Source organism: Mobula hypostoma, chromosome X1 (assembly GCF_963921235.1).
Source record: "Mobula hypostoma chromosome X1, sMobHyp1.1, whole genome shotgun sequence".
Lineage (NCBI taxonomy): Eukaryota > Metazoa > Chordata > Chondrichthyes > Myliobatiformes > Myliobatidae > Mobula > Mobula hypostoma.
In genome coordinates, this window is record NC_086128.1 from 22494310 (window position 1) to 22508216 (window position 13907).

Below are 13907 nucleotides of genomic sequence, written 5' to 3' on the forward strand. Positions count from 1 at the left end.
GGTGATCAAAAGTTAGCAGTGTTATGCATATATAGGTGTATAGGTGTAAGTTCCCAAACTTATTCAAGCTCAGGTGGCAAGAGTTACAGATTGTATGTAAGGAAGTTCAGTTCAATCCTCAGGTTAATTAATGTGAGATATTTGTAATCCAAAGGCGAATGTTGTGAGAAGGCAATTATGTCGATATTCCACAGATTCCACAACAGCAATACAAAATAACAATAGCAGTAGGATTTATCTCCGAAGTTGTTCCACTCCACACACGAAGTATCACCAATAGTAGCTTATCACAAAGGGGACCATCTTCAAGGGAGCCACCACCCAGGCAAGGATAGACACACCGGTAGATTCCACATAGTTACCCCAAACACACAACATGATTGCCACTTATCCAGTTCCACGACATACGAAATAACTCCAACAGTGATTTGCCACAGGGGTGCCTTTCTCAGTGAACTACCACACCCAGACAATGGATAAGCACACACGTGGTATTCACAAAGGCTTTCCCCTCACCAGAGAACCCACTCCCGTGGATTAACTATGTGACAATCACACTTTCGTATTCGAATGGAATCAAACTCACCCTTACGGGCTACTTAGAAGAGAGTCCAAACAGTGATCACTTTATCACTAGTTTCTCCTGTTTCAAACCTTTCTCTGCAAACTTCTTCTAGTTGCAGTACTTTGTGAGAGTCGTTTATCAATACTCTGGATTGATCTCAACTCACCCCTTTTGGGCTACTGAAAGTTTAAACCAGCGACCCCACTCACTGGTGTCTTTCATTGATCAAATCCATCTCGACTCTGAGCATGTGTCTCTCTATGTGTGTCTGTGAGAGGATTATCTGACCTTACTTATTCAAAACAAGCTGCGAGAAACCATGAACATTCATTGTCCATCAAACAACTCCACCTCTCTCACCATAGTAACCAAATAATTTTGTAGTCAGTAGAAATCCAACAGTGTCCAAAAGTCTCATTCTCTCAGCGTTTTAAAGTGGTAGTCCACAGAAAACATTAACCCTAGGGGTATATGATAGTACGAACAGAGAAAAAAAAAATTATTATAAACTTACTTCTCAGAACCGTCGTCTGTGCTTGCCTAAGCCTACTGAGCCAAATCCTCAACACTTTAACTCTGTCCACTCTCACAATGACTGCACTACTTACACCTCGCTCCTTTTTATTAGCCCCTGCCAAGTGGCTAATAGATTGTTATGACTGCAATCTGCCGAAAAGTTCAAAAAACACCCAAGGCCTTTTTAAACCTCGCACTGTGTAACCACTGAATGGTCTGTTGTGCTGATTGTAGTGCACCAAGAAGCCCCAAAAGCACCCAAAGTCACTTTCATTGGTCTTTCACTAGCAAAAGACCTCTTGTGCTGATTGTAGCCCGCCAAAAAGTCCCGAAAGCAAATAAGCTCTTTTTAAGCCTTGTGCTCTGTCATTAAGGAACAACTTCTCACACTAATTGCAGCCCACCATAATGATTCAAGCAATGGCAGATTCGAGGGAATCTCAACTAGTATCTTCAATGAATAGCCCTTCCATGACTTATAGAGACCATGATGGCACTACATACAAACTTGCACTTTTACATAATACTTTATATGCAGTTTTATTGCTCTCAGTTGACCAGAAAATTTTAATACCTTGTTGTTTATTTGTCCCTTGAAAGTTGTGGAACACTAAGAAACATCTTGTGCTGTATCCAACTATTACATGGCCATGAATTGTGTTCAAATATAGCAATTCTTACTGTGGCTTTCCTCAACTTCTCAATGTTAGAACATTACATTTATGCTCTGTGTGTGTCACTTTGCAATCAAAATATAGCTAAATTGTACTTCTATGGTATTTGAAAAATAACCACCATGTAGCTATCATTTCACAAAATTATCATAGCATAGAAGGAGACCATTTGACTCATCTAAACCATGGTGGTTTGTTACCAAGTAACACCCCCCTCCCAATCCCTCAACACTGATCAAAATTCCATCGTTATTTACCTCATCACTCACAAGCACATGAATACCCGTGGGGCCCTGTTTATAGATCTGGTGGATTTGACGAGGAGAAATATTGAAAAGTTGAGCTATCTTCTCTGTCATTTCAATCGCTGTTAATTCTTCCAAATAAATTGCATGGTACACTGAAATACAGAAAAGTACAAATCAAATGTTGCAGTTTATAAAGACTTTTCCACATTAGATGAGCCTATACTAAGGTTTAATTTTTATCACTTCCCATTTACATTCAACAAATAGGAAGAACATCATAAAATTGTGGGATGGAAGACACCAACCATCAGAATGCAGAGCTAAAAATAAGGAGTGCAGTCTTGCATGTTTGATCCAGACTCCAAAGGTCCCCCAGTGCAAGGAGTATGGAACCAGTGATTTTATCCTTTAGTGTTTCAAATGCCCTTGGTATTAACCCATACTTGCTAGTTGCGAGATTTCAGAGTACAGAGACTAGAGAAAACAATAAAAGCAGCTGAGATGAGAAGAAGACTAAAAAAGAAATAATTTGATACTAAATCCCCCCAAAAAGTAGTAGTATTCTTAAGGCAGGATGACATAACCATGGCTGACAAGGGAGGTCAAAGCCAACATAAAAATAAAAGAAAGGGCATATAAATAGAGTAAAAATAGTGGAAAATTAGAGGATTGGGAAGTTTTTAAAAACCACCAGAAGGCAACTAAAAAATCATAAGAAGGGAAAAGATGAAATTTGAAGGTAAGCGAGCCAATAATATCAAAGAGGATACCAAAAGTTATTTTCAGATATATAAAGAGTAAAAGAGAGACCAAGGGTAGATATCAGACCACTGAAAAATGACACTGGGAAGGTAATAATGGGGAACAAGGAAAAGGTGAATGAACTGAATAAGTATTTTGCATCAGTTGTCACTAGAAGACACTAGCAGTATGCCGGAAGTCTGAGAGTGTTAGGAGGCAGAAATGAGTGAAGTTGGGAGTTACTAGGGAGAAGATGCTTGGGAAGCTGAAAAGTCTGAAAGTCCATAAGTCACCTGAACCAGATGGACTACATCCCAGGGTTCTGAATGAGGTAGCTTAAGAGATTGTGGAGACATTAATAATGATTTTTTCTTTCTTTTTAAATCTTTTTATTGAATAAGTATACAAAAAGGTAAGCCATAAAGGCACTAATACACTGTTAGAATATAATAAAATTACAGGAGATATTAATACAAAAAAAAATGATACAAACAATGTAATTTAAACATAACATACTAAGGTAACATAATAGTGTACTAATTTTTTTATATATTAATATATATATCAATAGAGAAAAAGAAAAAAAAACCCAAAAAAAAACCCACCGTGCAACTAACTAAAAGCAAAGCAAAGCAATGGGCTAACTTGGAACCAAGCAGAGTTAAAAAACTTAAAATCACGTCCTCAATCCCGACCTCCATTAAAAACAGTAAAAAAAAAACAAGAAGGGTATATAAATATGGAGCAAAAAAAAGAGGAGAAAAAAAAATTACATTAAATGAAAATATTGAATAAAAGATCTCCAGGTCTATTCAAATTTAAGTGAGGAATCATAAAGATTGCTTCTAATTTTCTCCAAATTCAAGCATAATATCGTCTGAGAAAACCAAAAAAAGGTACTTGGAGCATTAAGCTCTTTCCAATGTTGTAAGATACATCTTTTCGCCATTAAAGTAAGAAATGCAATCATTCTACGGGCTGAAGGGGAAAGATTACTGGAAATTTTAGGTAGTCCAAAGATAGCAGTAATAGGGTGAGGAGAGATATCTATATTCAATACCTTGGAGATAATATTAAAAATGTCTCTCCAAAAAGTTTCCAGAGTAGGACAAGACCAAAACATATGAGTTAAAGAGGCTATCTGCCCCGGACATCTATCACAAAAAGGATTAATACGAGAATAAAAACGAGCTAATTTATCTTTGGACATATGTGCTCTATGAACAACTTTAAATTGAATAAGGGAATGTTTAGCACAAATAGAGGAAGTATTGACTAATTGTAAAATCTGCCCCCAGTCATCCACGGAAATGATAGACCCCAATTCCTGCTCCCAATCTACCCTAATCTTATCAAATGGAGCTTTCCTAAGTTTCATAATAATATTATAAATCATAGCCGATGCACCTTTCTGACATGGATTAAGGTTAATTATAGTATCTAAAATGTATGTAGGAGGAAGCATTGGAAAAGAAGAAAGTATAGTACTTAGGAAATTTCTAACTTGTAGATATCTAAAAAAATGTATTCTTGATAAATTATATTTATTAGATAATTGTTCAAAAGACATAAGGGAACCATCTAAAAATAAATCCAAAAACTGTGAAATACCCTTAGTCTTCCAAATTTGAAAAGCACGATCCGTAAAAGAGGGAGGAAAAAATATGTTACCTAAAATAGGAATCACTAGCCCAAATTTGTTAAGATCAAAAAATTTTCTGAATTGAAACCAAATACGTAAAGTATATTTAACTATCGGGTTAGATACCTGTTTGAGGCGTTTCAAATCAAAAGGAAGAGAGGAACCTAAAATAGAGCCAAGTGTATAGCCCTGAACAGATTGTAATTCCAATGCTACCCATTTAGGAATGGATAGTATATCCTGGTCAAGTAACCAAAATTTCATATGTCGAATATTAATTGCCCAATAATAAAATCTAAAGTTGGGTAATGCTAAACCTCCATCTCTCTTAGCTTTCTGTAAATGTATTTTACCCAGTCTCGGGTTTTTATTTTGCCAAATAAATGAAGAAATTTTTGAGTCAACTTTATCAAAAAAAGATTTTGGAACAAAGATTGGTAATGCCTGAAATATATATAGAAATTTTGGCAAAAAAAATCTTAACTGCATTAATACGACCAATCAAAGTTAAATATAAAGGAAACCATTTAGATGAAAGTTGAGTAATATGATCAATTAAGGGTGAAAAGTTAATCTTAAATAAATCTTTGTATTTACAAGTAATTTTAATCCCAAGATATGAAAAATAATTATTAATCAATTTAAATGGAAAGTTATGATATAAGGGAAGTTGTTTATTAATCGGGAAAAGTTCACTCTTACTAAGATTTAATTTATAACCTGAAAAGAGACTAAATTGTGCTAATAACTCTAAAACAGCAGGGATGGATTTTTTGAGGATTAGAAATATATAAAAGTAAGTCATCAGCATAGAGTGATATTTTATGGGGCTTTAAGCCCCGAGTTATCCCAGTAATATTTGGAGATTCTCGAATGGCAATTGCAAGAGGTTCTAATGCAATATCAAATAATAAAGGACTAAGAGGACAACCTTGTCGAGTGCCTCGAAATAGAGGGAAAAAAGGTGAGCTTAGAGAGTTAGTACGGACTGAGGCCACAGGAGAATGATATAACAGTTTGATCCAGGATATAAATTTCGAGCTAAAATTAAACATTTCAAGCACCTTAAATAAGTAAGGCCATTCTACTCTATCAAAAGCTTTCTCAGCATCTAAAGAGATAACACACTCAGGAACATTTTGTGAGGGGGTATAAACAATATTTAACAGTGTGCGAATGTTATAAAAAGAGTAACGACCTTTAATAAAACCCGTTTGGTCTTCCGAAATAATAAAAGGAAGTACTTTTTCTAATCTGTTTGCTAATAACTTAGAAAAAACTTTAGAATCAACATTTAATAAAGATATTGGTCTATAAGATGCACATTGAGCAGGATCTTTATCCTTCTTTAATATTAGAGAGATTGACGCTCTATTGAAAGATTCGGGAAGTTTACCAAGTTTTAATGAAGCCTCGAAAACCCTACAGAACCAAGGGATTAATGAAGGTGCAAAACATTTATAAAATTCTACGGTAAACCCATCAGGGCCAGGAGCTTTCCCCAAATTCAGAGAGGAAATAACATTCTTAATCTCATCAGTGGTAATGGGAGTATCTAACATAGAAGACATATCCTGTGAAATCTCAAGGAAGTCTAGGTTATCTAAAAAATCATTCATATATTTAGAGTCTCGAGGAGACTCTGATTGATATAAGGAAGAATAAAAATCACAGAAGGTTTGATTAATCCCCGCATGATCAAGTATCAGTCGGTCATTTTGATTATAAATCTGATTAATTTGAGATTTAGCATAATTAGACTTCAATTGGTTAGCCAGCAGTTTGCCAATTTTGTCACTGTGTACATAAAATTCACTTCTTGTTTTCTTTAATTGGTTTACAATCGAGGACGAAAGTAATAAACTGTGTTCCATTTTAAGTTCAGTTCTTTGTTTATATAACTCCTCAGAGGGAGCTGTAACATATTTCTTATCAATTTCCTTAATCTTGTCCACAATTACCAACTCCTCCTGCTTCAGCTTCTTCCTCAAAGCAGCAGAATACGAGATAATCTGACCACGAATATAAGCTTTAAAAGTATCCCAAAGAATGTTCACAGAAATATCCTCTGTATAGTTGGTTGTAAAAAAAAGATCAATCTGTTCATTCATAAAGTTAACAAAGTCCGAGTCCTGAAGCAGCAGCGAATTAAAACACCATTGTCTATTATTTTGTGTATTGGCCTGAATTTTAATAGAAACCTTAAGTGGAGCATGATCCGAAATGGTTATAGAGTCATAATCACATTTAATCACTGAAGAAATAAGACGAGAGTCAATAAAGAAATAATCAATTCCTGAATAGGAATGGTGAACATGTGGAAAAAAAAGAAAAAATCTTTTTCCTGAGGATGCAAAAAACGCCAAATGTCCGTCGACCCAGAATCAGAGAGGAATGAATTAATCAAAGTTGCAGATTTATTAGGTAAGGTCCGCAGAGGAGCCGAACGGTCCAAAGCTAGAGATAAACAGGTATTAAGATCTCCGCCTCAGATCAATGAAAACTCATTCAAATTCGGGAACTGATTGAATAATGATTTATAAAATTCCGGACAGTCCATATTAGGAGCATAAACATTAACCAAAACTACCTTTTTATTAAATAGTAGACCACTAACCAGTAGAAATCTACCATTCGGATCAGAAATAATATCATGTTGTATAAAAGTAACTGAGGAGTCTATAAAAATAGAGACGCCTCGAATCTTAGCGTTGGAGTTCGAATGAAACTGTTGTCCCTTCCAGAATTAAAAAAACGTAGTCTGTCCCCCCTCCGCACATGGGTCTCTTGTAAAAATAAAATTTGTGCTTTAAGTCTCCGGAACACTTTAAAAACTTTTTTCCTTTTAATAGGATGATTAAGACCATTAGTATTCCAGGAGACAAAATTAATAATAGACTCCATAAACCCTAAAGTCAACCCGCAACAAGGAGGATTGACGATAGGCTCGACCCATGAACCCGGAAAGGGAACAGAACAAATAAGAGATACCGGGAAGGAGAATGCAACCAATACTTCAATAGTGTACATAGCCCAAGAAGAAAGAAACTAAAACGTGAAGCCCTTCTCACCACCCCCCACCCCATGACCCCAAGGCTAAATCTAACACAGACCAGCCAGAAAGAAGCAAGCACTAAAACTACCCCCATGACTTCCGGTATACGCTCCCTAAAAAAAGTGTAAATATAAAAAAGATCAGCTAGTTATAAAACAGTAAGAGAATAAAAAAAGGTAAATCAATTAAAACAAACACTTAATATAACGGAGAAAAAGCCAAAAAATATTTTTAAAAACCGCAACAAACCCCAGACCCTATGAGTAAACAAAAAAAGAAATGAAATTATTAACAGAAACTAGTTATGAAAACCTACAAAAAGAAGTAGATTTAAAAACTACAAAATTTAAGGCCTCAAAGGAAATACGTAGAATGACGGTGAGGGAATAACCACCCAGAATCCCCTGGGAAAAAGAAAGGAATGACGCAGATAGAAAGAAAGTTTAGCAACCATATTAATTAATCAAAAATAAACTTTTCTGCCCATATAAGGCAAAAAAAAATTAAGACTGAAAAATTCACAACCTCCGATCAAATGGAGATAGTTAAAAATTACGATTAAGATGTTGAAGGTGAAAATTGATCCAGATAACTCTGGGCATCCGATGGAGATTCAAAAAAATGGAGGGCTCCATCCAACGTACGAATCCTTAGACGTGCAGGATAAAGCAGCGCTGGTTTTAAATCCATCTTGTAGAGTTCCGACATCACAGATCTGTAATGAACCCGTTGATCCCGAATTGGTTTACTGAAATCCTCCACCAATCGGAACTTAAGATCCAAAAAATGAATGTAACCTTTAGATCGAACAAAACGAAACAGTTTCTCCTTGTTTTGAAAGTAATGAAAGCGTAAGATGACATGTCGAGGTTTATCTGACTTAGACGAGTATGATGGAACTCTGTGAACGCGATCCAATAACGGTGGTTGGTCAGGAAATACAGTAGGAAATGCATCTTTTAAAAGTTGAGAAAAATACTTCATAGGGTTATCAGATTCAACAGCTTCACGCACCCCAATCATTCGAAGATTCTCCCGTCGCATTCTGGATTCTAAGTCAGAGTTTTTAAAGGTCAGAAAGTCAAGTTTCTTCTTCATTACATTAATTGTTTCTTCAATTTTCTCCATCTTAAGTTCATTTTGTTGCGTGGATTTTTGAAGATCAGATATAGCCGACTGATGTTCCTATAATGATTTTTTAAGAATCACAAAATCTGACATGGTTCCAGAGGACTGGATAATTGCAAATGTTACTCCGCTCTTCAAGAAGGGAGGGAGGCAGAAGAAAGGAAATTACAGGCCATCCAGCCTGATCTCAGTGGTTGGAGTTGATTGTTAAGGTTGAAGTTTTGGGGTATCTGGAGACCAAAGTCAGCATGGTTCCTTAAGGGAAAATCTTACCTGACAAATCGACTGAAATTCCTTGAGGAAATAACAAGCAGGCTGGACAAAGAAAAATTGCTGGATGTTGTGTACTTAGATTTTCAGAAGGCCTTTGACAAGGTGCCGCACACGAGGCTGCTTAGCAAGAAGAGGGCCCATGGTACTACAGGAAAGATACTCCATGGATAGAGCAGTGGCTGATTGGCAGGAGGCTAAGAGTGGGAATAAAGGAAGCCTTTTCTGATTGGCTGCCAGACATGTTCCCAGCCCTTTTGCAGTAGCAAAGGAAACCTTTACATAGCTGTCAAATTAAATTAAAACAAATCTTCACCACAACTAAGGGTTATGTTAATGTTCAATTATCAGGGTACACCTGTGATTGAAGTTATGTTGGAGAACACGGAAGGTTCAGGCATAAAAGGAAGACACTGCCTAGCAAAGTGGTCATCGACGGAGCTGTCTGAGTCAGGGTGGTAGGGCTTTGGCTCATTCGGGCTTCAGCAAGGTAAGTGGGTAAGTGGACTTCGCTTTTTCCTTGCATTTTTTGAAGAATAGAGTGCTTTGCTCTGAGTGTCAGATGTGGGAATCCTGAGAATCTTCCAGTCTCCCAGATGGCCGCATCTGCACCAGGTGCACAGAGATGCAGCTCCTAAGACAGTGTATTAGGGATCTGGAGCTGCGGTTTGATGACCTACAGCTTATTAAGGAAAGTGAGCAGGAGATAGATAGGAGCTGCAAGGATTTAGTCATCCCGAGGCTGCAGGAGTTAGATAAGTGGGTGACTGTCAGGGAAGGGAAGGGAAGAGCTCAGATAGTAGAGAGGACCCCTGTGGCCATCCCCCTCAATAATCGCTATCTCGGTTTGGATGCTGTTGAGGGGGGGATGACCTGACAGAGGATGACCATAGCGATCGGGCTCTGGCAGTGAATCTGGTTCCGTGGTGCAGTAGGGAGAGAAGAAGATGAGGAATGCAGTAGTCATAAGAGATTCCATACTGAGGGGAACAGGCAGGAGGCTCTGTCAGCCTGATAGAGAGATGTCTCCAAATGGGTGCAGAGTATTCTGAAGGGAGACGGTGAACAGCCAGAAGTCTTGGTACATGTTCATACCAATGATATAGGCAGAAAAAGGGAGGAGGTCCTGAAGAGAGAATTCAGGGAGTTGGGTAGGAAGGACCTCCAGGGTAGTAATCTCAGGATTGCTGCCTGTGCCACGTGCTAACAAGCACAAGAATAGCATGATCAAGCATATTAACGTGTGGCTGAGAGACTGGTGTAGGGGGCAGTGCTTCGGGTTCCTGGATCATTGGGGCCTCTTCTGGGGTAGGTATGACCTGTACAAAAAGGGGTCCAATATACTAGCAGACAGGTTTAATAGAGCTGTTAGGGTGGGTTTAAACTAATTTGGCAGGGGAATGGGAACCATAATGATAGGGCTGAGGAAGGGGGAAACAGAAATAAATCAAAGATAGCATGCAACAGAGATGATAGAAAGGGCAGGCAGGAGATAAGTCATAATCACAGCTAGTGGGATGATTCACAGGGCAATAGAGGGATGGTGCAATTAAAACAGTAAGCAACAAATACTGGACTGAAAGTGTTATATTTGAATGCATGCAGCATAGAAATAAAATAGACGATCTTGAAAATCAGCTACAGATTGGCAAGTATGACGTTATGGCTATCTCTGAAACTTGGCTAAAGCATGGCTGCCATTGGGAGCTGAACGTCCAAGGATATACGGTGTGTCGGAAAGATAGGTCAGTAGGCAGAGGGGGTGGTGTGGTTCCGTGTATAGTAATTAATATTAAATCATTAGAAAGGGATGACATAGCACCGCAAGGTGTAGAGTCTCCATGGGTTGAGTTAAAAAATGACAAGGGTAAAAGGACTCTAATGGCAGTTGCATACAGGCCTCCAGACAGCAGCCAAGATGTGGATTACAAATTACAGCAGGAGGTAGAAAAGGCGTGTCAGAAGGGCAATGTCATGACAATCATTAGGGATTTTAACATGAAAGTGGATTGGGAAAACCAGACCAGTACTGGATCTCAAGAGAGAGAATTTGTAAAATGTCTAAGGGATGGCTTTTTAGAACAGTTGGTTGTTGAGCCCACTAGGGGATCGGTTGTGCTGGATTGAGTGCTGTGCAATGAACCGGAGGCGATAAGAGAGCTTGAGGTTAAGGAACCCTTAGGGAACAGTGATCACAATATGATCGAGTTCACTTTGAAACCTGAGAAGGTGAAACAAAATTTAAATGTGTCGGTACAGTATTTCAGTGGAATGAAGGAAATTACAGGAGACTGCGCCTGTCTGCAAATGGAGTAGCAGCAATCTTGTGCTGCTCTTAGTTTTGTTTCTCTCCCCCTAGTTTAAACTTGGAATTAAAAATTTTTATTTGCTGATTTTTGAGGGGGAACAATATGTCTATGTCTACAAAGAGTGGGAAGAACTTGTCTGAACCTAGTGACAAAGGTAATGGGAAAAGAAAGATGCAAAAGGAAAGATCTGATGAAATGCCACCATGGGCTGAAGATATCGTTCAGACACTGAATGCAATTAAAGATCAGAATGGATCAATTAAAGACCAACTGGAAAAGAATAGTAATGAAATGAAGTCACTTCTGGGAAAACTTAAAGATTTGGAAACTCAAGTTATTACACACGAAGAGGAATTGAAGATAACTAAGCAAAAATTGTTTGAAGCTACAAACCGTTTGGAAAGATATCAAAATAAGATTATAGACCTGGAAACTAGGTCTCGCCGAAGGAACATACGAATTGTTGGGCTGCAAGAAGGAGCTGAAGATGGAGAGTTAACTGATTACTTTGGTAAGCTTTTTCATACTTTATTTCCTACCATAGTATCACAGCCCCCTGCTATAGAAAGAGCACACAGAGCTTTTACTTCGAAATTTAAAGATCCAAATAAGCCAAGATCTGTTTTGGTTTGTTTTCATCACTTTAAAATTAAAGATCAAATAATGCGACAGGCAAGAAAACAGAGAGTTATTAGATTTAAGGAATCCGAGCTCTGTTTTTACGAAGATTATCTGAAGGAGGCAATGGAACAAAGGTCAAGATTTGCTCTGGTAATGAAACAGGCATATGATAAGAAATTGTTTCCTTCTTTGCGTTCCCCGACAAGAATTAAAGTTTTTCCTCCTAATTCTCCTCCTCGTACATTTTTTGATCCAAAAGCCACATTGGACTTCGTTCAAACTATACCTGCCGCCGCTATTGAATGAACTATCTGAAAGGTTGTTTGCATATTATTCGCATTTCAGAAAGAAAATTTATGAAGGTTACTTGGATATTCCACTGAGAGACTAACAAGATAAGGAGATTTGTTCATTACTGCATATTACTGGTTTTCTTTTGGAAAGAAGATTTATGGAACAAGTATGACTGTTTAAATGGTTACTCGGACATTTGACTGAGAAAAGAAGATAATGGGATTTGTTTCTTTAACCTAATATCTGGTTTGATGTTAGTTTTTGCTGCTTTATTATAGCGTCTTATAACCAATTTAATGTTCAGGGATTTAATGTTAAACTTAAAAATGGCGCTGGTCTGTCTTTTTTTTAAAATATATTTATTTTTATTGAAGGAATGACACAATATATAATGGATTACATTTTCCTCCATTTTGCTTTAGTATCGTACCCCCAAAACAAACCTCCCCCCCACCCACCCTCCCTGAACATATCATGGCAGCTAATATATCTACAACACAACAATTCACAAATACAAGTATGGACATTTCACAACCGTACCCCCACACTACTTCAATACGACAGCTCATACACATCTGCAACATGTCAGATGATCCAAAATACACTCATATTTACAATTCATCAACCACCCTGTGAGGTAAATTATAAGTGTGTTAAATGGGAGGCAACTTCCTAAGTACAATCAAATGCCCTCAACTAGTAGGTAATTCCTTAAGACTCCCAAAATATGATAAGAAAGGTCCCCATTTTGAATAGAACTTTTTCACAGACCCCCTCAAAGTGAATTTAATCTTTTCTAATTTCAGAAAAAACATTACATCTTCTAACCAAGCAGCAGCAGTTGGGGGAGTGGCAGATTTCCAAACCAGCAAAATTCTCCTACGGGCCAATAGCGATGTAAATGCAATGATATCCGACTGGCTTGCATTTAAACCCAAATCATCATCTGCCACACCAAATACAGCTATAAGTGGGCAAGGTCTCAGTGTCACCCCCAAAACCTCACTGATAATTTTAAAAACCAGTGCCCAATAGTCATCAAGCCGAGGGCATGACCAAAATGCATGTATTAAACCAGCCGGAGAGAAGGAACACCTGTCACAGCCAGCGTCTGTCCCAGGGTATATGTCTGCCAGTCTGGCTTTACTTAAATGTACCCTGTGTAAAACTTTGAATTGTATGAGCCCCAGTCTAGCACATGATGATGAGAAATGAACCCTATTCAATACTTTTGCCCAATATTCTTCCGCAAGGTCCATACCGAGGTCGTCCTCCCACCTACTCTTAGTTTTGTTTAGATCTTGAACTCCCAAAGACATCAGCTGAGAGTATAGTTCAGAAATCAGCCCCTTATTGTTAAAGCTAAGAGTGAATTTTTCCCATAACATAGCAGGTGGTAGAACAGGAAAAGAGGGAAATTTTTCCTTGACAAAGTGGCGAATCTGCAGGTATTTAAAAAAATGATTATGCGGAAGGCCATACTTACCGCGCAGGTTATCAAAACTATCAAATATGTTATCAGTATACAAATCCTTAATGCGCATAAGACCATTCAAACCCCATTGTCTAAAAGCTGAATCGAATGTGGAGGGAGGAAATAAATGGTTTTTATGAATGGGGCCCAAAACTGAAGCTGATAGGAACTTATAGTGGCAGCGAAATTGATTAAAAATTTTGAGGGTAGAGAGCACGACCGGGTTAGATGTGAATTGAGAGGATTTCAATGGTAAGGAAGAATACACCAAAGCTGGGAGAGACGAGGAGTGGCAAGATCGTGACTCAAGCAGGCACCAGATTATATCTGGCCGGTGAAGCCAAAATAATACTTTTTGAATGTTCGATGC

At 37.9% G+C, this 13907-nt stretch overlaps 1 protein-coding gene across 4 annotated transcripts in view; it reads right to left on the reverse strand.

The window, feature by feature from the left end:
• The window catches only part of tfcp2 (transcription factor CP2), a 142998-nt gene that overhangs the window by 21529 nt on the left and 107562 nt on the right, over positions 1 to 13907 (reverse strand). For 3 of the 4 annotated variants that reach the window (XM_063037667.1, XM_063037666.1, XM_063037665.1), the window contains one exon: positions 2013 to 2155. The exons of the other annotated variant lie outside the window; for it this stretch is intronic. In XM_063037667.1, coding sequence (XP_062893737.1) covers positions 2013 to 2155 — 143 coding nt within the window. The remainder of the gene's footprint in view (positions 1 to 2012; positions 2156 to 13907) is intronic. 4 annotated transcript variants of the gene reach the window in all.